This window comes from Ambystoma mexicanum, chromosome 10 (assembly GCF_040938575.1).
Source record: "Ambystoma mexicanum isolate Mex_15411 chromosome 10, UKY_AmexF1_1, whole genome shotgun sequence".
Taxonomy (NCBI): Eukaryota; Metazoa; Chordata; class Amphibia; order Caudata; family Ambystomatidae; genus Ambystoma; species Ambystoma mexicanum.
Genome location: NC_090932.1, coordinates 1,568,304,568 through 1,568,329,036, shown reverse-complemented (window position 1 = coordinate 1,568,329,036; position 24,469 = coordinate 1,568,304,568). Strand labels below are relative to the sequence as shown.

Here is a 24,469-nt window from a genome sequence, read left to right as displayed (position 1 = left end):
TACACTGGCTATTTATTGCAGCACCACCATAAATCATGGAGTTCAAACAGAGCTGCTGTAATTACAAAACACAAACATGTGTTGGCATTTTCTGCAGCAAGCTAGAGTACTGATCAAGAGCAGTGTCTGAGCTCTTCCCATCAGTATCATTACAAAATACTGAATCCCATTAATGCGAGGTAGAAAACCTTGCATGGAAAACAATGAATTTCCCCCCAGAAATATAAGGGGAAATCCCCTTCTCTCTCTGCACTTGCACATTCTGAATGCTCACAAGGCCCAGTAGGTCCGCCTTTATCTTTCATTGTCACATTTGCTTTCTTTCCTATGTTCCCTCCCTGTTGCCCTGTGGGCGCCTTGAAACACAATTTACTTGATGTATAAGCACCTTGCAAATACACAATAAATAAATAAATACATATTAGAAAGTAGGGGGATGTGGGTGGGGAGACTGCTGTGGTCTCCCCCACATAAAGAATTCAGAAAATGTGGTGTTTTAGATGCAAGATTTGTCACATCACATTAAAAAATGTGGTCTTTTCACATGGATCCTTCCCATAATCCTCCTGAGCTGGTATGATGCACACTGGCAGACGTGATAAAATGGCGCTGCTGTCATATTTCAATCCCTCCTACTCAGTCTTGCGTTCATCAAAGGTTATTCCTTCCCATGTCCAATTACTGAGCCAAATACAACCAGTAGATTTCGTTTAAACTGGCTCTGCTACTGGACTTACTCCCCGATGACAAGCGGGTTGAGGCTTTGGAGATCCTTCAAGAAGGAGAGATGGCATCGGACAACACCATCAGTGGCCGTGGACATGGTTTTCCGCCAGATGGGAAATGGAATTTGTCTTCCCCATCGTGGCTGGCTCAAGGCCACCAACTTTAGACAGGAGGTCCAGACAAGGGTTTTGGACATGCCCTTTGACAGGGACAACCTGTTTGGGAAGGCTGTGGATGAATCCCTCCCAGGCCATCAAGACTAACACAGAGACGGCATGTGCCCTAGAAACCCTACAGCAATGACGATCGTCCTTTCATTCCTCAGGAGGGAAGTCTATCCGATCTTCGAAGGATTTTGGGTGGTCTGGGGGGGGGGTTGTCTTCTTACTGTCAGCCCTCCCGTTCCGCGACCCAGGAAGCCAACAGGGGTCACTCCATTGCCTTCCGGGGCGGATGTCATCGGGGACCGCAAGGCGGGCCGTCGACCTCCAAGATTGAAATGGGCAGGACGTCAGGCACCCGTGCACCCCGGTAGGACACCCGGCTGGCGAACTTAGTCGGCGTGTGGGAGACCATCTCCACCGACAGATGGGTGCTGGATGCTCCCGCCCATGGTCACACCTTAGAAATACAGCGAGTGTCAGCGAATACCACTGGTGGCCCGGCAGGAAAACCACATACCTTAGCTGCCGCTGGAGGTTTGGGCCATGTTACAGAAAGGGGCGATAGAGCTGGTTCCACTGCGACTCCGGGGCTACGGAGTATACTCAAGGTACTTCCTCGTAAGAAAGAAGACCAGGGGCAGGAGGCCTACACTCTACCTACGATGGCTCAACAAATACATAAAGTCCCAGAAGTTCAGGATGGTCACGCTGCAGCACGTGCTCGGCCAGCTGGAGAAGGAGGACTTTCTGTTGTTCTTGGATCTGGAGGACGCGTACTTTCACATCCCTATACACAAAGGACACTGCAAGTTTCTGCACTTCGCTGTTCAGGGGAAGCATTAGCAGTTCAAGGACCTTGCATTCGGGCTGAAGTTGGTGCCCAGAGTCTTCACCAAGTGCTTGGCGCCAGTGGTGGCCCATTTGCGACTGCAGGGGATCCACGTTAACCCCTACCTGGGTAACTGGCTCATTCTTGCCAAGTCAAGGGACACTGCAGTTGAACACACAGAGCAGACGGGACCATCAGTCGTCAGACGGATAGGGGGTTCTCAGTGAACTATGCAAAGTCCTGCTTAACTCCATCGCAGGATGCTCGGTTCCTGGGATCCAAGCCCAGCACAGTGTCATACCTGGCTTCACCGTCTGAGGAAAGGATATCGGCCACCTTGGGCAAGGTGCAGTGGCTGTTGGTACTGAAGATCGCCACAGTGAGGACCATCAAGTCGCTGCTCGCATGATGTTGTCATGCATTTACCTTATTTGGCTCTGCAGGTTGCAGACACATTGGGTCCAGGTGTCCGGAAGCTTCCAGGACAGGATCGCGCTCGACGAGGAGTTGCGACGAGCTATCAGATGGTGGGTCATGCGCTCCAATATCGTCGAAGGCACAGATTTCCAGAGCCCCCCCCCCGCACCAGGAGGTGGTCACGACGGCTGTGTCTCTGGAAGGATGGGGAGCCCACACCGGACGTCTTCACGCCAAAGGCCTGTGGCTTCCGGAACAGAAGACGCTACACATAAATCTACTGGAACTACGGGCAGGGTTTCGGGCCCTCAACTCGTTTCCTGCCATTCCTCAAGGGCAAAGTAGTGAGGGTCTTCACGGACAATACCACTACAATGTTTTACATCTGGAAGCAGGGGGGCACCAGATCTCCGGCACCCTCCAGGGAGGCGCAGGACTTGTGGCAGTGGGCCTTCGCCCAGGGGGTGTTCCTCATTCAATTCCACCTGGCAGGGGTAAAGAACACTTTCACTGACTCAGCAGGGAGCTACGCTGTTGCCACGAGTGGGAGCTTCGGAAGGACCAAGTGGACAACCTGTTCGATAAATAGGGCAACCCCCATCGATCCATTTGCAACGGCGATGTGCAACAAGTTTCGGGGGTTCGCCAGCAGGTTTCCCCAGCTGGGAAGCCTGAGGGACGCATTCTCATTCCCCTGGGATGGCCTGTTTCTGTATGCGTTCCCTCCGTTGCTTCTTCAAGTGCTCAATCAACTCAGACGGTGCCGGTGCAGGATGATGTTTGTCACGCCAGCGTGGCCGAGGCAGATCTGGTACCCGGACCTTCTCAGCATATCAGCGTCCCCTCCAGTCAAGTTGGCATTGGTCGCGGATCTTCTCGCCAGGGAAGGAGGCGCAATTCTACACCATGACCCAGCATCACTGAACCTGAAGGCCTGGCTCCTGCAGCATTAGAATTCGGGAGTTACGATCTTCCAGCAGACTGCAAGGAGGTGCTTGCCAAGGCCACAGCGTCATCTACTTTGAAATTCTACAGACTCAAATGAAAGAGATTGCATTTTGGTGCTGTTCACAGAAGATCAACCCTCCTGAGGGTCACGGCCCCTCAGGTACTTCCATATTTGCTGTCGCTGGCTAAATCGGGGCTGGCTCATGTTTCCAAGGTTCATCTGGTGGCTATCTCCCGCTACACCATATCCCCAGGATGACCCTCCTTGTGGTCGCACCGGTTGATCAAGGAATTTGTTATGGGACTATTCTGCTTGTTCCTACCGGTGAAGGCTCTGGCCCTGGCGTGGGAGCTCAGTGTGATACTTACTAGGCTCTGGGTGCCCCGTTCGTGCCTATGTATTCTGTCCCACTCATGTTTTTCTCGTGGCCATCACCTCTGCACGAGTGGGTGAGACCCAGGCCCTATCCTGTAAACCGCCTTACTTGACTTTCCACGAGACGAGGGTGGTGCTGCGGACGCACCCCTCTTTCATGCCCAAGGTTCCGTTTCATCTAAACAAGCCCTTACCTGTGTTTTTTCTGACGCCTTCGTCGCCGGCTGAAAGAACTTTGCACTCGCTGGATGTGGCTAGAGCGCTGAAGTTTTATGTAGCCCGCACAAAGTGTTTCTAGAAAACCTCTCCGCTTTTTGTGAACTTTGGTCCTGTGAACCATGGGAAGGCCCTGTCCAAGGCTTCCATTTACCGGTGGCTCTCCGGCTGTATCACTCGCTGTCACTGGTTGGCAAACCGATCGTTGCCTGACTGACAAGCTCTCTCCTGGCCTACCTTGCGGCAGCAGTCACTGTTCCAACCAGAGCCATGGAACTTTACAGATCTTGAGCTTGTGCCACAAATCGCCTGCTCCTGGATTTTCAGCCGTCACACACCAAGGGACGCAATGCTGGGCCTGCTCCTGTGTTCTCTGCTGTAAGATAGTGTATTGCCGCCTGACCATGTGTCCTCCTGTTGCAACACTTCTTCAATCCCGTGAGGTGCTCTGAGGTGGTCTGCCCCACAGAAGTCTTCATCTTGACTTATTTGGGTCTATTACTGGAAGCGGTCTGCAACCGATTCCTGTGCACCGCAGCCAACCGAAATTTAATCCTGACGCTGAAAGTGACCCCTGCACACGTGAAACCTTTGTCTTCCTCGACAGGACCAATTGCAGAAGGTAGAAGAATTGGAATTGGGGGTAAATTAACATGCCTATTTCTGCCCCGTCCCCCATCCTCCATGGGCTTACATCGGCGTAAGGTTCTGGCCCTAACATACACTGACCTGACCTTTGGTGGTGGAGCCTGGATTAAGGGTCCTTCCCTAGGCCTAGCATAGTGTGTTGGATTGAGTTGAGTACTTAACTGAACTTAACTTGAACTTTGATATAACTCTGGCACTCTTTAATAATCATTACCGTAGGCACTGCAAATCTCTTTATAAACCTACCTGAAGTAAATACGTTGGAACTGGTGACTTTTGGGTACAAGGCCCCACACCATTTTAGGGTTGGACTTTATAAGAATTGGGGAAGCTGTTTTGTGATGATTCTAAGAGGTCTTTTTATCTTTATGCACCTGAAACTACGTACCCATGTTGCGCTGGTCTTTTTATCACATGCTAATCTTCCTTCCTTAAGGGTGAATGTAGGTTTTTGTGCGGCATTTGCCTGGTATTTTTATCTGATTAGTGTTTAAACAAAAGGCCTGCTTAATAATTGTATTTTCCTATGCTAACTGTCTAACTTGAATTATTGGTGTTGCTCTGTGTGGATTCATTTTAGACCTAGACTAGTCTTGCACCCTTCCAGAGACTAAGCCTTGCGGCTCTGCTACCTGACCTTGATTGGGTTTGGCAAACCGCTCAGTGCCATCGCTGTTTACCATAGTAGGGTGCCCTCTCAAAGTACTCCCACCAGTGCCGATTTTGGAAATCATCTTAACATTAGTTTAGAGTGGTTGGACCATTCTTTGTCCCTGAGCTCGCTTCCTGTAGGGATTCTTTAAGTTCAGTGGCAGTCCTACTATTTGTCATCTGCCCTTTTGCCCCTAGTTCCCTTTAGTGATTGATGTGCTGGTCTGTGGCTAGCCCCTTTTAGCAGCAGTACTTAGGCTCGTCCTGGTCTGTTTTTCTCTCTTGCTGCTCTGTTTTGCCACACGGAAGAAGCAGGTCTGCTGGCCTGCCTTAGGAGATTTTCCCACCAACTCCCAACATTTGTGCCATTTTAAAGCCCTTACTTGGGCATATTCTGGTTTGGGGTTTTTATCCTTGGAGGTCTAGTCCAGGCTCTCTGAAGACTCCTGCTGCCTCCCCACATTTGAGCCCTCATGGGTTTCCTCATCTTCCTGTTGTCTTCCTCACCCAAACCTTCGTTCCTTTTCTAGTCTGACGCTGATTCATGGTGCAAGTCCTTGGGTAGCGGTTTCTGTAAACTACGCTTAAGAAAAGAAGCTTTACTTGTCAAGGTTGTTTCACTGTTCTGGGTCTGTTTTCGTCAAAGTCTGACGTGTGCACATACCTCTGCGACCTGAAGTGGGAGATTATTAATGATACTCACCCTTGAGTTCCTTTGGTTCATGGTCGAAATTCTTTGGAGGCAAGCCTCAACCAAATATCCCATAGACCTCTATTTGGGGTCTTTCTCCTTGCTAGATAAGATTTTCATTTCAGTGATAAATCTTCCTGACCTGTGTCAACCCCAGAAAATTTAGCTTGGAATTCACCTAGACTTTTACTCTTTTTTTTATTTTGTGACCTTGTTATGGCTCTCCATAGTGTATGGTTGGAGTTATAGTTTCCTATAACTTTTGGGTTTAGATTGGGTTACCCCTTTCAGCTTTCCTGGTAATTTCTCTTTAATGTACCTGGGTGAACTACTGTTCCCAAAGGTTAAAGAGGGATTTTCATTCCCTTTACATTTTATATACTGAGCTAGCAGACCCCACCTTATGTGGAGTGCTGGGGGATTCAACGTATCCCCTACCTTACTTACCTGGTACCAATTTTGTTATAATTGCAAGTTTTCTTGAATGACTGGTGTCAGTGGTTTTACCTTAGTGACTTTTTAGTATTATTACTCGCAGGCTGTAAAATCAGCCTCGGTAATGCAGAAAAGGGCCACCATTCTGCTAGTATGTTGGGTTCCTTCTTTTTTGCCATTTCTTGTGCGCTTGTTCTTTCTGAAGTCTACCCCTGCCATTCTAGGCGGGAACGACCTCAGTGGAAGTTCTATCTTCGGCGGGAATCCTTTGTATTCCCTGCCCAGGTTCCAGAGTGTCCTAGAAGGCAGGAAGCGAGGGGTGAGTCAAACTCTGCAGCTCTTTGTCTTTCACCATGCCTGAAAGGAACAAACTCCCAGTTGGGGGCTGACTGTCCGGATTGGACAGCCAGACTGCCCCTTCCTGTAAACTGCAGAGAGAGATTGCAGAAGTTGTGCTGTAGTTCCTGATAAATACTCTGAACCTGGAAACTGCTGACAAGTCTACCACTGGAGCGGTAACCAAAGAGGAAGATGAAGAAAAGACATCTGTAGCGATTTCCAGCGACCCGAGGTCCTGCTGTGTAACTGGAGCCTGATGTAACCCTTCCTTCCATTCGAGCTGGCGGTCCCGAATCTGACAACTCCAAGACAGAGGTTGGAGAGATTCACTAGTCTCAAGAAGACCTGCATTTTGAGCCATCCCACGATGTGCTGCGATCTTGCTGGGCTGTGTCCCGTTACATCCCATTGATGTCTTTTTAAAAAACGACTTGCATCTTCCCTCTTAAAGCCAGCACCAAATAAAGCTTTGAATGTTGGAACTGAAAAATAAATACAAACCCATCGCCTTCAAATCCATTATATATTCAGGGGTTGCCAACACCTGACTTGTTGGCAGTAACAACCACTGGAAAAAGGGCCTCTGCAACATTTAGCTTCTGAGCATTGAGAGAAACCAGAGGGCGTCCGCCCATCTACTCCCCTTGGGTCCTCTTCTCAGGTGGCCATGGAAAGGCCATCACTTTTGTATCCTGACTCCGGGGGTGGAGAAGCGAGGGAGGATCAGCTCGGTGGAGGGGGATTGTGGATGAGGCGTCCTCAGGTGTGATGCGGTAATTTGCACTCCCATTCCAGGGGGAAACCCTGATCCCAGAGGCATTTATGGGGTATTGTTGCCACTTTCCAAGAAAATGGCAGGAGACATTACCATTCTAGAAGCACCAGAAAGGGGGCAAAGAAGAAAAGATTTAAGGGCGAGACCTGGTATCCCCCTTTTCCCTCTGAAAACCAACCTAACCCTTCCCCGGCCTTTATAGGCTACTGTAAGACATCTCCCCTCATTTTTCCCCATTCATTTGGCTACAGTACTGGGGCGAGGAAGAAGCGACTAGGAGTAGTGAACACCAATAGGTGTTTTCACCACTCTGGTACTGAGACGAAGAAAAAGGCTGCACATGAGTACCATTGGGGAAATTAGGCATGTCCCACAAATAGGCTGACTAGAGGCCAAGCAATTGAACTAACTGACCCACACCTCTGGACCCTTTAATACTGCTAAGGAGTATAAGAGAGGGACCTGTGTGAGAGCCGGGAGAGCAGGGGATGGAGCGGGCTGGAGAGAAGCGTGTCAGAGCCAGGGTTGGGTGCTGCGGGAATCCAGAGAAGGAGAGAGACGCCCCGTCGAATGCGGGCCACGAAGGGGGTCAGAGTATCCGGCTGAGCTCCAGTGGCCAATAGCAACAGTGGGAAGCTGTGCTCTGCCCGAAGCCCAGAGCTGCCACGGCAAGCGGAAGAACGAGGGAAGCTCTCGGTTGCTGCTACGAGGGAGGCAAAGCTTGTGGATCCTGGAGGATCGAACAAGAAGGACCCACTAAACCTCACAGAGCGGTCACGCTGAACCTGTGAGTGTATTGCAGGGAATACTCTGCTAATGCTGACACCTATTATGAGAATACCAGGCGAACTTAAATGAGTAATTTGTGAATGCCGAGTAATCTGAAAGTTGATGGGCATAGTCCTGAATAGCAAATTGAACGCTTTTGAATATGAAACAAGTAATGAACACTTCAAATGAGATGTTATGCAAATATGTAATACCAAACTGAATGAAAACTTTGTGGGCAAAGTTAGAAGCTGATGAAAATGAAATGGGAAAGTGCCCATTTAAAAGCAAACCTACAAAATAAGAAGTGCAAGTGTGGAAGAGCCTGACAGAAAGGTAGGGAATAAATAAGACCACCGCAAAGTGAATTTTATGAACGAATACACTCTGTCAAGGCCATAGACTGGCTGAGGTTGTGTGGCACATTGTAGCAAAGCTAAAAGGCTAACTTGGAGAAGCCACGAGTGTGAACCTGCACATAACACCAAGAGGCCGACAAGAAGAAGCTAAGTGAATGTGAATCTGCACACAGATTCAAATACAGAAGAACCTGTGTGGGTGGTAGAGCCTAGGGTTCCTGGTTGCGTGATCTTTGATGGGTGGAATGTGTGGTCTGACAACTGGGCCTAAACCAGGGGACTCTCCATTGTGAAACAAACCAAGAAGGAGCACTTTAAGTTAATCATGCCATCCAGGAGGAAAGCCAAGTTGGCATGGAGTTGTGTTGCACATTGGAAGACTGACACCAAGTATAGGTGATTTGATGGAGTCTTGGGAAGGGAACCCTGAGGCTTGATGAACTGTAATGCTGTTTTGAGGAGGGAGCCCACAAAACCCTTTTCTTTGCAACTGTGTTACCTCGAACTTGGGGAAGGGAATCCCAAGGATTTTGTAGAACTTTCTTGAACTTGGGGAAGGGGAACTGAAAAGGAAGCTAGGAGCTGGAAGCAGCTCAGAACTTTGTTTTATCACTGTTTCCTTTATTGTTGAAAATCCTACACACAATTTTGCTTTAGTTGTGAGGGCAAGGATAGACAGACTTTTAAGTTGAACTTTCTGACTTTCCCACCCGTAAAGATGGCATGGTATCAACAGTAAGAGACACAAGTGAACACAGTTCAATGGTGTTTTATTGAACTTCAAAAAGGGTTTGAAAAACACCTATCTAATCCTAAATCTAAAGATGGGAGCGAGCTACGACCATCAAATAATAATAATGCAGTCCCAGTAGTGTCTTTTCAAAACAAAAGGGCCTATACTAAAAAAACTATTGCCAATCCTTACCTCTAAATACACATAGGGCCTCATTACGAGATTTGCGGTAAAAACCAAACCTTACCGGCATGGAGGCAATACCGCCCACGGGTAGCACTGGCACCGCTAACAGCAGCCGATTACGAGAATGCATGCATGCATGCATGCATGCATGCACGCGCGTAGCGGCATGGCGGTACCGTCTGTACCGGCATGGCGTTAATGACCTTAAAACCCCCGTTAGCGGCATCATGCAAAGCGCTGCCACCTCCTCCGCCTTTGTCCACCCATAAATAACGGGCACCGGCAATAACGTCCCCGGCAATACCGGAACTGGAAGTAACGTCATCGCGCCGGAACGGGAAATGCAACGGCGGCCATCTTGAAAAACACAATCCATTGCAATCCTCCAGACACAGGACCTGGATCCACACACCACCAGCTACATCTGCAGCACAATGCCCAAGGCCATCAAAAAAGGTGCCTCCCGCCAGCGAAAGGTGCGGTTCTTAGAGGATGTTAAATATGCTGGCAGACACTCTGGCCCAGAATGGAGAAGTTGTATTTGCAGCAGACCTAAGGTGACCTGCCCAGCTAAAAAAAAAAAAGAAATATGGGAAGAAGTGGCCCAAAAGGTCAGTGCGGTCCGCACCACCCCCCGCACCGTGAAAGATGTTAAAAAAAAAGCTGGGATTACCTGCGCCTCCGTGTGCGCAATATCCTGTCTGCGAAATGGAGCCAGGGTCTGGCTACAGGCGGCGGTTCCAACTCCCCTATAAAGCTCACCCGATGGGAAGAAACATGTGCCAGCACGATTGGCATGGAGGCCATTGAGGGAGTGGGAGACATGGAGCGTGAAGTCCCTCCATCGACAGATGGAGGTGAGTGTCCACACAAACCACTGGAATGCAAAGCATGGTGATTGGCCACAAATGTGACAGTGACATTAGCCAATGCATAGGCCATCACACACACGTGTCGCGCTCACCTGGTCTCCACGGGGGCGTGCTCGTGTCTTCAGGATGATGTCTGCATTGGTGTTGCTCTGCTTAAATGAGGGTGCTAGCTTGCGTCTTCCCTTCGTTCTTGCCTCAGGAGATGTTCGCCTGCAAGTCGAAACAAGATATTAGCCAACTGAATGGAGCTGGTTTTGGTTTTCACCTCCTTCCAATTTTCCTTCTTCCTCTGGCTCACCTTGGTTTTTTAATGGGTGAGCTCGCTTTCCTGCACACTCTGGCAGGGGAGCGGTTACACTGTCGTTCCAGGATCAAGTTACTTCACTGATCCGATGGAGGTTGCTGAAGTGGAAGGACTGGTGTAAGCAGGTAAGTCTCTGTTCCAATAACTCCTGGCAAAGCTGCTTTAAGTCTTTCTGCTCAAGGTATCTAATGTTCGTTCTTGTCTTTCAGGTGCGGCATTAAGCGGCTTCCGGATGATGGGATGACCCTTCTGACAATGATGAGCAGGATTCCTGCCGGTAAGTATAGCGCTGTGCGGGACACGCTAATTTTTCGCTTTATTTAGCTTTCCTTTGCTGTGTGCGACTAACCTGCTTTGTCTTTTCTGTTAGGCAGGTGCGGCGCAATTCCAGGAAGAAGATGGAAGAACCGTTTGACGGTGTCGAGTGGCGGAGCGATGCAGAATGATGGAGAACTGCTCGATGGAGTTCTTGGAGGTGGCCGATTCAGGTGAGTAGTTACCTGAGAGGGTTCCTTCTGTTCGGTTCTTCTACAGATGCGGCGGTCTGTGGGTAAGAAGAAGGCGAGGTCAGGATGTTCTGCAGGTAAGGCCTTCAATGCGTGAATAACTCCTGTTCTTCTCTTTTCACAGGTGCCGATGGATAGAAGACTCTGGACCGGCGTGGCAGAAGGGAAGCAAGAGCTGAACTGACACGGTGAGCGTTACGCTGCAGGAGTGCAGAATAACGCGAAGCGTGTTCAGTTTGCAGGGTGCGGTTTAAATAGCCTTGCAAGTAGTTCCAGGAAAATAGTCCCCTTAACTGTATCCTGCCTCTCAGGTAAAATAGTCGCAAGCCACACCCTGTACTGAATGGCTTAGCATCTCAGAGCCAAGTATATGGACCATATGTTTAACACCTACCATGAGCCTGGCGCCAGCGGCGCCAGGACTGAGTCCAGGTAAGCCTAGCTGGGGCCTGAGAAGCCCCCAAGGAAGCCAGAGGCAGGGATGGGCTCGCCAGTTTCAGGGTTTTGAGTGCATGAACCATGACATGATATGGCATTTGTAACGCGCCTATACACAAGTGTTTCAACATGGACACATCCCTGGCTAGATGCTGTCCCCAGCACCGTCACATCTGCATGCAGCATGCCAATGCCATACCTGAGACACACCTCACAAACCGCGAAACGGCATGTGTCACACTGCACGCAGTCCACAACACAAAGGCATGTCACACAGCATACACCACCTTACACATGTGTGAACCAGACGTATGCCTGAATAACCCCCCCATGTAGCAAGCAACCAGTATGTCACAACTCCAAGACAGCAAATCATCACATGCATACAACTGCACTAATACCAATGTATGCATGATGCATGTACAACCATCACTGATGTCGTCCCTCTCTCGGTTCCCCACAGGCCCAGATTCCGACAGCGATGCTGAGGACACAGCTACACAGGCCACGACACCAACCAAAAAGGCATGGGGCAGGGATGACAGCAACAAGCCATCCACATCTAAGGGCCTAGGCAAGCAAAAACAGCCACCCAAGGGAAAGTCAACACAGGATGCCAAGGCACAGGGGCGGCAAAGTACTGCCGCAAAGCCAACAGTGGCTAAAGTGGGGGAATCCAGTGATCCCGAGGCAGTGGCAGGTCTGCTGCAAACAGCTCCGTAGGGGAGGCAGCTGCCACAGCACCCAGAGTGGTGATGAAGGACCGTGCCAGGCTGAGGTATGTGTCCCTGAGAACGACAACCTGTCCATGGATGTGGCAGACACACCCAGCCCCAGACAAACACCCCAGCACACCCCACTGAGCAGCCCCAATAGCATCACACTGGACCAGTCAGGAGGAGAGGTAATACCAGAGGCCTGGAGCCCCACCTAGGACACACCTGCATTGGGCCCCTCGGCAGATTTCCCAGCCACCTCAACGGGCATCCGGGATGGAGAGTGGCGCATGGCGGAAATGGAGGGGGGGGCAGCAGGAGCTAACAGGGCTCGTGAATCAGTATGTTTCTGATGGTGACCTGTCAAGGCAGGAGGCCCGTGAGAACACAGTGGTCATGACAGGGGCCATGGAGTCAAGCACCAGTCGCATTTGTGAGGAGCTGGTAGCGGTGAGGCAGGTCCTGGCCAGGATCGCCAATGCCTTGGAGGCTCAGCGCCCTGCCCCGACAGTGGAGCATGTGGGCATTGCGTCATCGGCCAGCTCCACCAGACGAGCCCCCTGCGTAGGTCGTCACGCACCACACTGCGCTCTGACATGCAGCCCCCGGAGGCCGACAAAGGGCACAAGTAGCAGGGGCAGCCTGCATGTGCGGACTAATTTAGACTCATGTTGCATACAATGACTATGGCACACCATGTGTGGGGGAGCTGTGGGGGCAGGAGGAGTTGTGGGGCAAAGGGGAGGGGGGAGTTTTGGGGGGAGGCAGAAGGAGTGAGGGGAGGTGTGTGGGGAGGAGGTGTGTGGGGGAGTTGTTGGGAAAATGCACTTTGTATATATCACATGTTTAATAAACCCGTTGTGCACAAAAAAATTCACATGACTGGACATTGCCTATTGTGTGTGTGTGTGTGTGTGTGCTTTGTTGGTTTACAGTGCAGTGTCCATGTACTCCCACACCCAGTGCCCAGCGTCCCACATCCATGGCACCCTCTGCATCCATGTGTCTTAGAAATATTGGCTTATCACAGACTGGCGCACAGCACGTCCCTCCTGTGCATCGCCACCTGGCTGATGTGCAACCCCTTCTTCTTCTTCATCATCTTCATCCTCACCTGGTGGTTGCTGTTCAATGTCAGGGTGCAGAGGCACTTTCCGTCGGATGCACATGTTGTGCAGCATGGCACATGCCATGATGATCTTGGCCACCTTCTCATGCCCGTACAGGAGTGCCCCACCCGACCTGCTGAGGCAGCGAAACCGTGCCTTCAACAGGCCAAAGGTCTACTCGATCACCACACGGGTAAGGATATGGGCCCGATTGTAGTCCTCTTCGTGTCTGTTCTGCGGGTTCCGGGCAGGGGTGAGGAGCCACGGCTTCAAGGGATAGCCAGGATCACCTGCATGGGTGCAAAATAAGGTATGAGAGTCAATTCGTACCGTGACACCTGTACTTATCACTCCATGCCTGCAGATATTTGTTGTTCACCTGCACATGTCCCTGGATGTATGCACACATTTTTATTTGCCACAGTGTGTGCTGTTCCATGGTCTACAGGTGTGGGTTGCGTCGTCCAGATGATGCAGGGTGTTCACTTCATTGCTGGTGTTCATGCACTGTGGATGCCTAGCGCTGTATTTGCAATCATCTATGTGATGTGGAGTGAATCGTATGTATTTTTACTAGCAGCATTGGTTGTCATTCATCGCTTAATATTCCCATGGTGACATGCAGTGCTACTGTGGTGGTGGCCCAGTGACAATCAGTGTATTCCCTTGGTGGGATTGATTTGTGTGCACTCATGGATGCATGTCCTGTGTTGTGTTTTGATGCAGTCATTCACATTGTGCATACTCACAGCATGTTCCTGCATTGTCTTAAAGAGGGTACGGTCTGATGATGTGCAGTGGACGCGTTGAGGGATGTGGGCTGGTTGCAAGTCTGGCATATTGGCATTGGTGTGCAGCTTCCATCATTTCTGAGGTTTAGGTGTCATGTTCAGTTTGGGATGCTTTGGGGCAGTGTTTTGCAGTATGGGCATTGTCCAGTCACCACCCCAATCTCACCCGGGTGGTGTGTGCATCTCACACCCGCCCCCATTATACTGCCATGTAACTTACCAAGCAGCCAGGCACGTCCAGCATGTCGCTCCATGTAGCATGGTATTGTGGAGTTCCGCAGGACCATTGAATCATGAGTTGATCCGGGATATCGGGCACAACAATGTGTGATGAACTTGCTGGAGTCACATACCATCTGCACATTGACGGAGTGGTATAGCTTACGATTGCGGTACACCATCTCCATGGCATGTTGGACCACCAATTCCACATGGGTGCAGTCGAGGGCACCGATAAAATTTGGCAAGCCTGCCAGTGCATGGAAGTCAATTTTAGTGTCTGGGCAGTCCGTGGTGGAGATATGTAGTCGCTTGAGTGCTTCAGGAGGGCATCCAACACTTGGTGCAGCATGCGTGAAAAAAAAGGTTGTGATATGCCATGCATCTGCCCCACTGTGTGCTGGTAGGTGCCTGTGGCCAGGAAGTGGAGCACACACTACCTTCAGTAGAGGGGGGGTGGCGGTGCGAATTTCAATCAGGCTGACAATGTCATCGTGTATCATGTCCACCATGGTGGTGATGGTGTCCAGTTAAAGTACCGAATTCAAAAGGATCGAATGCCAAAGGTGAGAGTCAATTTGACCTAAAACAAAAGGGTCGAATTTTGTATTTTTAAAATATTTTTTTTCTTTTTGGGTTTGCGTTTTGGAAAAAAAAGTAGTTTTTACCACAAAAAAGGGGGTTTAGGGGGGACACCCCCCTACCCCCCAAAAAGAAATTAAAAAAATAAAACGACCCTTTGGTTTTTGGTCCTTTTCATTCGACCCTTTGGTCATTCGATCCTTTGCATTTGAAACTTTGACCTAGAACCGGTGGTGATGGTGTCCCGGTCCAGGTAGTACAGGGTGTGGATCTGCTCAGGGGTTAGGTTGCAAGGACTGGCTCTAATGCCAGGGATTGGAGGCTGCCTGCGTGGTACCACTGGCTGCACTGGTGGGACTTGCTGGGCCTGTCCCACCCTCCTTCTCCTCTTGCGTCTCCTCTGTAGTGCCTGTTGTAGTTGTTGCTCATGGTGTAGCATGCAAGCATGTCCTCCAGCCCCAATATCGCAACTGCAAGTGGGATCATTTTGGTGTGGGAAGGGGTGTGGTGTGTGGTGTGTGGGTGTGCTCCTTTTGTGCTGTGCCAGACTCCATTGCCTGCACCTGTGCTGATTATCAGCACCTGCGGCAGTTGGGAACACAGCAAGCACATTGCTATTAGTGGGTGATCCGCGATGCAGGCATCGCGGTATCCCTTATTACCGCCTTCGGGATGCAGGTAGATGCATGTCCGCGTGACTTGTGATGTCCTCCTGTTAGCGGCACCCGGTATTGCCGGGCCGAAGAGCTGCGCACATGCCGGTACGGAAGAGCACGGCCTCAGCAGTGCCGCTGATGCCGGGTTGTCGACTCGTAATAGGCCGCAGCGGTATGCAGTGCCGGTATTCCCTTACCAGCATCGTTTTTCCATTACCGCGAATCTCGTAATGAGGCCCATAGTGTGGGAAACAATGTTATGAAAAAGAAAAGTGTTCAAGAAATTATATGTCAGGATATTCAGGCCGTTGACCTCCCTTGCCCATGTTTTCTGTACAGGGAAAGGTGGGTCACTCGAGCTTAGCACAGTCTCTGGCTTTTCTAGCACGAGATTGCAGTTCCAACATTAGCATCAGGGTCTTTTGTGCCCAAGTCTCTTTGCCTTTCAAAGTCTCTTCTTTCAGATGGCCTGATGCGACAAAAAACAATAATTTCCTTTCGTCTCAGGATTTCACACATTCTCAATTTCCTAGGTGATTCACTCTTCACCTCGGATCGCACTCAGCCGGGCTCAGATCCCCTTAAATACAATGCTCGTAGGATTTTCATATATCCAATTTTTCGGGTGATTCACGGCTCGAGGAGGGCCATACATATCCATCTAGCCCATCAGGAATATTTGGGACAGGATTTAGCTGGCAGGAGTGCCTGGACCCCATCAGTGGTGGTCAGCACGTCGCAGTTAGCATTATCAGATCTGCTTCTGGTATTATTTAAATTCTTGATTCTGTATCCTCTGCTCTAACCTAGTGAAGCAGATACCTTACTTAGACAAATGAAATAGTTTTTCTCCTTCGCATGACAACCCTGCATGTGGTGCTCAATTCACAATTATCTGCATTTATTTAAACAATTGTTATATGAAGCCAAAAAAAGACAGACCATAGAAAGTAGGACAGCTTTTGAACGAGCATGTGTTTAATGAACAAACTCTTCGGACTCTTGGTAGCTTCAGCAGTTCTCTTTCAAGTTTGTTGTTTATAGAATCGAACGTCAAGGTTCCCTCCATCCCCCATGGCCCTGACCATTCAAAAACCAACTCGGCAACAGTCACAGAATATACCGGGTCCATAAGCCTCACGTGTTAGGCAGCAGTCTTTCTGTGGTCTTCCTGATCTGGATCTGCTCGGCAAGAAATGTTGCACTATTTGACATAGGTACATTGTAGCAAAGCTGGCAGAAAAGCAAGCTGTAACAGCAAATATTAGTTGTTGCCAGACTGGAAAAGCTCCCACTCAAGAGCTTCTCTTAAAGCTTCTTTTTGATTCACCTGTTTTGTGTTTCTACATTTTGCCATATATGCAGTACCCATCACCTAAGGCCAGCTGGTACTGCAAAGTGCCACACAGTATCTTTTCTTTCTTGGTCTTGGCACATCCTTTGCAGTGCAGACTGTTTTCAAAATGATGTATTGTTGTATTTTTCTCTTTGTGCATGCTATGGATGTATTTACATCTCAGATTCTGAATTACAAGAATAGTGGATGATAATACACTAAAGTAGCTGGAGTCTGTTATTGTGCGGAATGAGAACTTTTATGTTTGTAAATCTCAAATTGTCTGTGCTACAGCTCTTCATTCCAAAGATCGCCGACTGTGCCATTTACCTCTTATGGAATTCACGCAAGCAACAGCCTACTGAAGCGGCAGGTCTCGCATCAACCCATGGTGAACGCTGACCCTGCTGCCCAGGAGATTTGGAGATCTGAGACTATGCTGCAGGTAAGCCTGTAAATGTGAAATGGGACAGACTGCTCTGTTTAACGATTGTTTTATCAGACTGTACACTCATACCTTTGGGTTTGAAAGTCTTTGTGTTCTTGTTAAGCTGTATGGACAGATTCTGAGATATGATATGGCATTTATAACGTGCCTATACACAAGTGTTTCAAGGCCACCCTATTCTAATAAACGGGGACAAGCACTAATGATTTGCCAAACTCTATCTGGGTAGTGTGACTGAACAGCAAGCCATCGACTTTTGAAAACACTCTTAATACACGGTAGGCAGAATGTATAAAAATGCATTTATTTATTTAGGCCATAAACCACTCTTATTGATGAAAAACCACACCCTAAAACATTCACTACTATTATAGAAACATTTGCTGTGGTGCTCCAAAAGCATGAACACTTCACTTTTAAATACAGTTAGAACTTTTTTTTTTAATTACTTGTTTCAATTGAAATTTAAACTATTTTCACAAGGATTATCCTGTGGGTCCTTTGTCTTAGTAAGTAGTCCGAACTTGCCCCTGGTCTGTAGAATTTCTTTTCATTGTACAGTAAATGTAACAAATCAAGAGAAGAAAGAAAAAGGACCAGGTATGTATTCAATACTTTGAGAACTACTATGTTTAGAATAATATTTTCTAAACACCATACAAAAACCTTAAGATTAAGGTTCTAACCTAAAGAAGTCCTCCTGTAGCTTGAAAAGAAAGGGGCTTAGTGCTCTTGGAGTCGCAGGTCCTAATAAAAGTATTTTCAGAAGGCTAGCAGTCTGTTTAGGAAGATAGCATATGTGTTGGCTTGAGCCAACAAGTAGCTGTAAGTGTTCTAAAGTTTAAGAAAAACAAAAAGGAAAGTCTTTAATAGACCCTTTTCCAATCCAACTACTTCAGGAAAGGCCCAATGGGAGGCTAACAGGCCAGAACAACATTGTTCAATGGTAGGCAAGGGAGAGAAAGGGCAGGACTTTACGCACATACAACACAATGAAAACTGGGGCAAAAACAGGTATGTTTACTCTGACCCTGTACTCCAATTCACTCGTGGACCATCGTAGGAGTTCTAAAATAGCTAGGCTTTCGGGATTCATCCTTTGAAAAAAAAGCCCAGGGCTTGTGGGTCCCGAGGTCACTTCAGGTCTCTGACTATTGGGACCTGCTAGTTTGCGGATCCATGCTTGGATTGTCTGGATTCTGGACACCCAGGACACTTCACCTTCACAACCACCACTCCGGTGACAACCTCGGAGGACTCCAAGGATGCAATGCAGGCGACGGACCGTAATGGCCACTTGAAGAAAATGGTGGATGACGTTGTTTTTGTCATAAACTGGGGGTGCCCGAGAGCCCAAGCAAGATGGCTGCTTTCTAGGGAAGCTCCCAGATGGAGACGAGGCTGTGTCACTTTACAACCACTGCCACCTTATTTTGACATGAATTCCACCCTTAAGATGTGGCCGAGGGTCCCAGGAACCTGGTGATGCGAGCTGTGCCTGATCATTCTACCGGGAGCAAGTCATCTGCAGAGGAAAGAAGGAACGGGCTGTGCATGATATCCATGCCGCAGAGGACTACATGGAGGATGGTCCCCTGAGGCCACGGCGCGGCCCATGAGGGCTCATGATAAAAAGGTACCCGGCCCACATGGGGTGTGGATGCCCAGTGTGCTGACATCTGTGTACTTCTGCTGCTGAATGGGGACTCCCGGTGAGACGTACATGGATGTTGTGTGCACCTCCCGACAGAGATCACTGGGTAAGTGGAACACCAACAATGACATGGAGGGAGAGTGAGGAAAAGTGCTGGTGATCGGACCGGGACTGTTGGCAGGGTTTGGCGCATTGGTGCTGGGGACTACCGTAGAACTACCGTATAGCGCTGAGCAGATCTTTAAGTATCACAATAAGGCAGGGACTCTGAAATATACAATATGGTTTCGCAGACTGACCCGCTACGACACCGTGCCATGGTGTGGTAAACGGATTCATAGTTTACCCATGAGCCAGCACTGACCAGACCACATTAAGGATTCATTAACTCTAGCCTCATAGGCCAATTGTTTACGCCTACAAGCCTTATGTACACAAGGCTTGTAGTTTGGCATGTTGGGACCATAAATTTGACTAAAATACAACCCACAGCGACAAGAATAGCACAAAACCCCCAACCCACGAAGATCCTCCAGCCACCTCCGCAAAATGTATGTGCTGTCCAACCCCATACACATCTGCTTGATGTATGCGCTGGACTTTGGCAGTAGACCCTCTACCAGCTGGGTCACGATCAGGGGCCTAGCTAGCTTAACCGGGTCATCCATCCCAGAGTATTACTGGAAGACCTGCTTCACCCTCTTGCGATACTCTGCCACATCATCATTTTTATGTTGTGTACATGATTTAATCTTTTCAAAATCTGTGACTGCAGGGTAAGGCTCGGCTGTGGTTTTTGCAATTTCGTAAATTTTGGTGAAGTGTAATACTAATGTCATAGACATGTTTTAGATCAGCGATCCTGCCATGGAATGAAGAATATTAAAGATCAAGTGAAGATTGATTGGCCCTGAACGAGGGGGTTTCCCCAAAACACGTAGAGCTAACCAAAAATTGAATTATTTGCATTTTGATTTAATGTAAAATTGTAAACCTATTATATATTTTAGTGTTTCATTTTGAATTCATCAAATATACTTAAACAGTGAAAGTGTTTTTTTTTTTTCACTTAAAGATGGACCAACAAAGATTTTTTAATCCTAGTGGTATGGAAAAGTACCTGACAAGATCTGGGCCAAATGGGAATGAGGAAAGGCTCACTCCCTGGCTTGAGGAATATCCCATTTTGACCGATGAAAAGGGTGTCATACACAAGCTAAAATCGCTTGACAGTTTTTTCTCAGGACTAAATCTAAATCACTACAGGGTGTAGGCTAGCACCACTGAGTATCTACTACCCTAGTCTGTCAACCAGGGTGACTCTAGCACACTCAATGTCGCTCACCGGCACTCACAGATGCACACTTACAGGTGCTCGTCTAGGGAAGGGGTTGCTGCGATAAACTGTTGCTGGACATGGGGCACAGTAATGCCAAGCTACTAGTCCACTTCCAAAAAGAGTGTTGGGTACAATTCCCAGGCATCATTTTAAAAGTACTGCTGTTCAGGCAGGCAGGTCAGGCACTCTAGCACAAGATAGTTCCAGGCAAACATGATCTCTAAAGAAATACACAGCGTTTGCGTGTGACCACGATATGGACACAATCAAACTAGGTAAGTGGGTGAGGTCTGGCCTTCTACTAGCCTTGTTTACTCATAGCAAGGGTCTAGGATATGTTTTGTATAGACTAGGTGGCCCTTGCACTAGTAAACTGAATTAACTGACAGTACGCTCTAAAATGAGGCTCCAGGCCGACCAGTGCCTAGGTTGTGCAATGAGCCACAGCTACCCTTGTGCACCCTCCAGTATGGGCCTACTGAGTGAGTTTGTTACAAGTTAAGTGGATCCCCTCCTCTGAGGAACACTGTGTAAAAACCGAACACCGGATGAAATTAGGGGTTGAGATCTGGGGCTATGGCTAGTTTGGTAGATTATCTAGAAAGGTACTCCATACAATTTGCCAGTACAATTGTGTGATGATGTGTGGGTGTGAAGGTCCTCCTCCGACAGTGGCAATACGGTAGTGCCTCACCACTGTGGGAGTGGGACCTGGTTTGACTGGATGGGTCCACTGACCTACCCTCAGTTTTATCCCCCTCAGAGACTAGGAGCATTCCCCACAAGCTGGCAAAGTCGGTGCGTGCGACTGGTGCTTCAGTTCTTGCCCTGCTACTTGATCCGGCAGCCAGGCATGGCAGGCAGGTAGGCAGCATGGGGGCAAGTACATCTCTTCTCTGAGATTTCTAGGTTCTGGTCCGTAGATTCTAAAAAAGGGGAAGTTAAAATCCATGTGGATAGAAATGGATGTTGCTAAAGGCAGAGGATGCATAGAGGAGAGGAGTGCAGGTCGCGGAACAGGGGTGCGTTCACATGGAGAAGGTGCAGACATTAAGGTGCTCTTCATGTTATTAGATATTTAGAGGAGGTTCTACAACTGAGTCACAGCACTAGAAAACTGTGGAATTGGAAGGCAGGCCAAAATGGGGAAGGTCATATGGGAGACGCCAGACAGAGCCAGTTTTGGGCCAGGGATTAACAGACCCGGTGAGGGTGCATTGTGTATGCAGTGTGAAGGCATCATGAAGTAGACACAGGCAACTGAATAGCGTTTTAAGTTTCAATCTTTTATTAACTTAAGAGAGGGGTTGGGAAAAGACCTATCGTGCTTTATGCTAAGGTGGGATTTCCCTAACTAATGATAGTCTGTTTCAGGAAGTCCAAGCAAAATGGCGGTCTGTGTCCAAAACCTATACTTGCACTCACATCTAAATCTATACAATGTGCAGGGATGTCGGCGTGAAATGAAGTGTTCAACATAAAAGTTCAGTGCTTCTTCCAGCTCTAGGATGGAAATGGGGTTTCCCTTCCCAAAGGTTCAAATAGTTCACGTTATCAATAAGGGGTTCACTTCCCCAAGCTTTCCAGTCTCTAAAAGTTGCAAAATAATTAAACTCAGTGGGACACTTCCCAGCTTCTTCAGGTTTGGTTTTCATTCAATAAAGTTCAGCTCCTATTTCTCAATTCACATAAGTTTCCTTCCAAGTAGTGGCTCTTCTTAGGTGGGTGTACTCGGTCTAGGCGCAGTTGTCGACCGTACGGTCCACCCATTACAGGTCACGCAACCGGCACACCTTACTTGTCTTTGCTTCATGCCACAGTTTCAGCACCAGCCATCCTAAGCTTCCCAGTACACTGTCCTTCGAGGAAACATAGTCACTATTATAATTCACGTGGCCAAAGCATCTGGCGCCCTTTTCCAAGGTTTCTCTGTCTTTTATTCTTGTTCTCTTGCATACAGGTTTCCGTTTCTCAATAGTTAATCTCTTTATCATTCAATATCTGGTAATGCTTGCTTATCTCTTGGCAATGTTTTTTTGCTTTACAACAGTGTTCATCAATATTGTTCAATTTGCTCTGTACACTTGACATGCCCCTGGGTCCCCTTGCCTTCGGGCAGACTCTCCGGTTTCTAGTCACTTGTCTGTTAACTTTGGTGTGGCGCTGGGAAACCTCCTTTGGTTCTACCTGCTCTGCACCACCTTTTCACCCCTGCTCAAACACCAATGAAGAGAACACACTACACCAGCACTGAAAATGCTACACTGGCTACCAATAAAACGACAAATAAGGTTCAAAACAATGTGCATAATGCACAGAGCAATCCATTGCCAAGAGCAGAGTTTCTAAAAAGGAAAATAACCATCTACCATCCTGCAAGAAGACCTCTCAGATCATGCAACGACATCCGCCTAGAACCAAAACCATGCAATAAAAGACAATTCGGAGGATCATCTTTCTCTCACCTGGCATCAAAAATCTGGAATTGTCTACCAAAAACATAAGCAATACAAATGATCACCTGAAATTCAGAGGACTACTTAAAACTTGGCTCTTCGCATCAGAATCAGTAGGGACAACTAGGAAACAGACTCAGCGGGAAACCAGAGGCACAGGGAGGGATCCACAAGCCCTAACTTAATCATCTCTAACCAGAAGGCAGGAGGGGGGACGCCCAACCACCCATTCACATACCACTAGGATTCTACCACTCATGTTCACATACCGCAGAAATTCTGCATAGGAAAACCACCACCCCATGAAGTGCCTGCTGGCTACGTTTGCCCACAATATCCAACATACGGGATGGTCAAAGATGTTGAACACTGAAGCCCAAAGCAAAGAGGTAAGAAAAAAAACAACTGCTAACCCAACTCTAAAACCAGTGTTTCCGCATTGTAAGGAACTCATGGTGACAATAGTAACAGACACAAGTGATCACAGTTCAAGGGTATTTATTAAACTCTATATGCGGGTTGGAAAAACACCTAATCTGATCCTAAATCTAAGATGGGAGCAAGCTAGGACCTTCAAATAATAAGGCAGTCCTAGTGGCGTCTTGTCAAATAACAGGGCCTATACTAAGGGAAACCTATTGCCAATCCTTACACTAAATACAAAGAGTGTGGGATAGGGTTCACAGGAAAGAAAGAAGTGTTTTCAAATAATAAGTCAGGATGCTGTAATCGGGGTCTCCCTTCCCCACATCTTGCGCACAGGACAAGATAGGACTCTGGAGCACAGCACACGCTCAAGCTTCCCCAGCACAAGCTAACAGTTCTGCTCTCAACAATCAGAACCTTCGGTGGTTGTCTCTTTTTTCTAGAAAACAAAAGTCGCTTGCCGTCGAGGATCTGATGTGCTCCAAAATAATAAACCAAAGTTCCTTTCTGCTTGCATGTTGGGTGATGTCTTTTCACCCTTGGATCCCACTCTTCCTGGCTCAGACCCTGCTCAAATGGCCACCCCTTGCCATCTGGTTCACTATGGCTTTCGCAAAAACAGAGGTGATGGCTGGAAGGTTTAGAATGAATCTTAACCACTGGCATTGCTCTGGACAACCCTCCAGACCACCGTTCTCTGCCTGCCAAGCCATTACAAAAGGGGAAAGACCATATGCAAATCAGGCTTGGTCCAGCCCGAACTACTAGGTCACATCCCTTCTGCACGAGACCACAAGCACCCCCAAACATGTTTCGACCTTGTTGGGCTTCATCAGTGAGGAGTAGCTTGGGTCTCTAGGCGCAGCAGGCACGGGACCCACGTCTGTGCATAACCTTCCCACTCGGGGTGACAAAGCAAAAACAAAGAGGTGATGGCTGGAAGCTTTAGAATGATGACTTTCAACACAATCTTCTCTGTGCCATTCAAGAATCTTAATGCCTTTTTGAACAGTTCACTGTGGACATCCCTCTGCCGGGTTCACTCTTGTCAACACACTCTTCATTGGGATTTCAGACTTTGCCCCTTTTATCAGCATCCCTGGGTCGGGTTCACTCTTGCCAACTTTACGATGCAGGATTCACTTCCTTTAGCTTCACAATCATCTGTTGGTCAAAGGCTTTCGACTGTACAGAGGATTTTACTAGACCCCTGTATGACCACTTAGACCCCCTTCTCGCCTTTCTCCCAAGGCCTTCTCGTTACGGTAGTTCAACAGCCCAGAGTTTCCCGAGTGAAAACCCACGTTGTGCTCGACTCTTCTATGCTTATTTTCCCCGTCGGGTCGATGTGCCTCG

The 24,469-nt window shown here is 48.4% G+C and overlaps 1 protein-coding gene across 4 annotated transcripts in view; it reads left to right on the top strand.

The window, feature by feature from the left end:
• SMPD4 (sphingomyelin phosphodiesterase 4) overlaps window positions 1-24,469 on the top strand; it is a 669,498-nt gene that overhangs the window by 258,075 nt on the left and 386,954 nt on the right. For all 4 annotated transcript variants that reach the window (XM_069619878.1, XM_069619877.1, XM_069619876.1 and 1 more), the window contains exon 9: window positions 17,085-17,235. In XM_069619878.1, coding sequence (XP_069475979.1) covers window positions 17,085-17,235 — 151 coding nt within the window. The remainder of the gene's footprint in view (window positions 1-17,084; window positions 17,236-24,469) is intronic.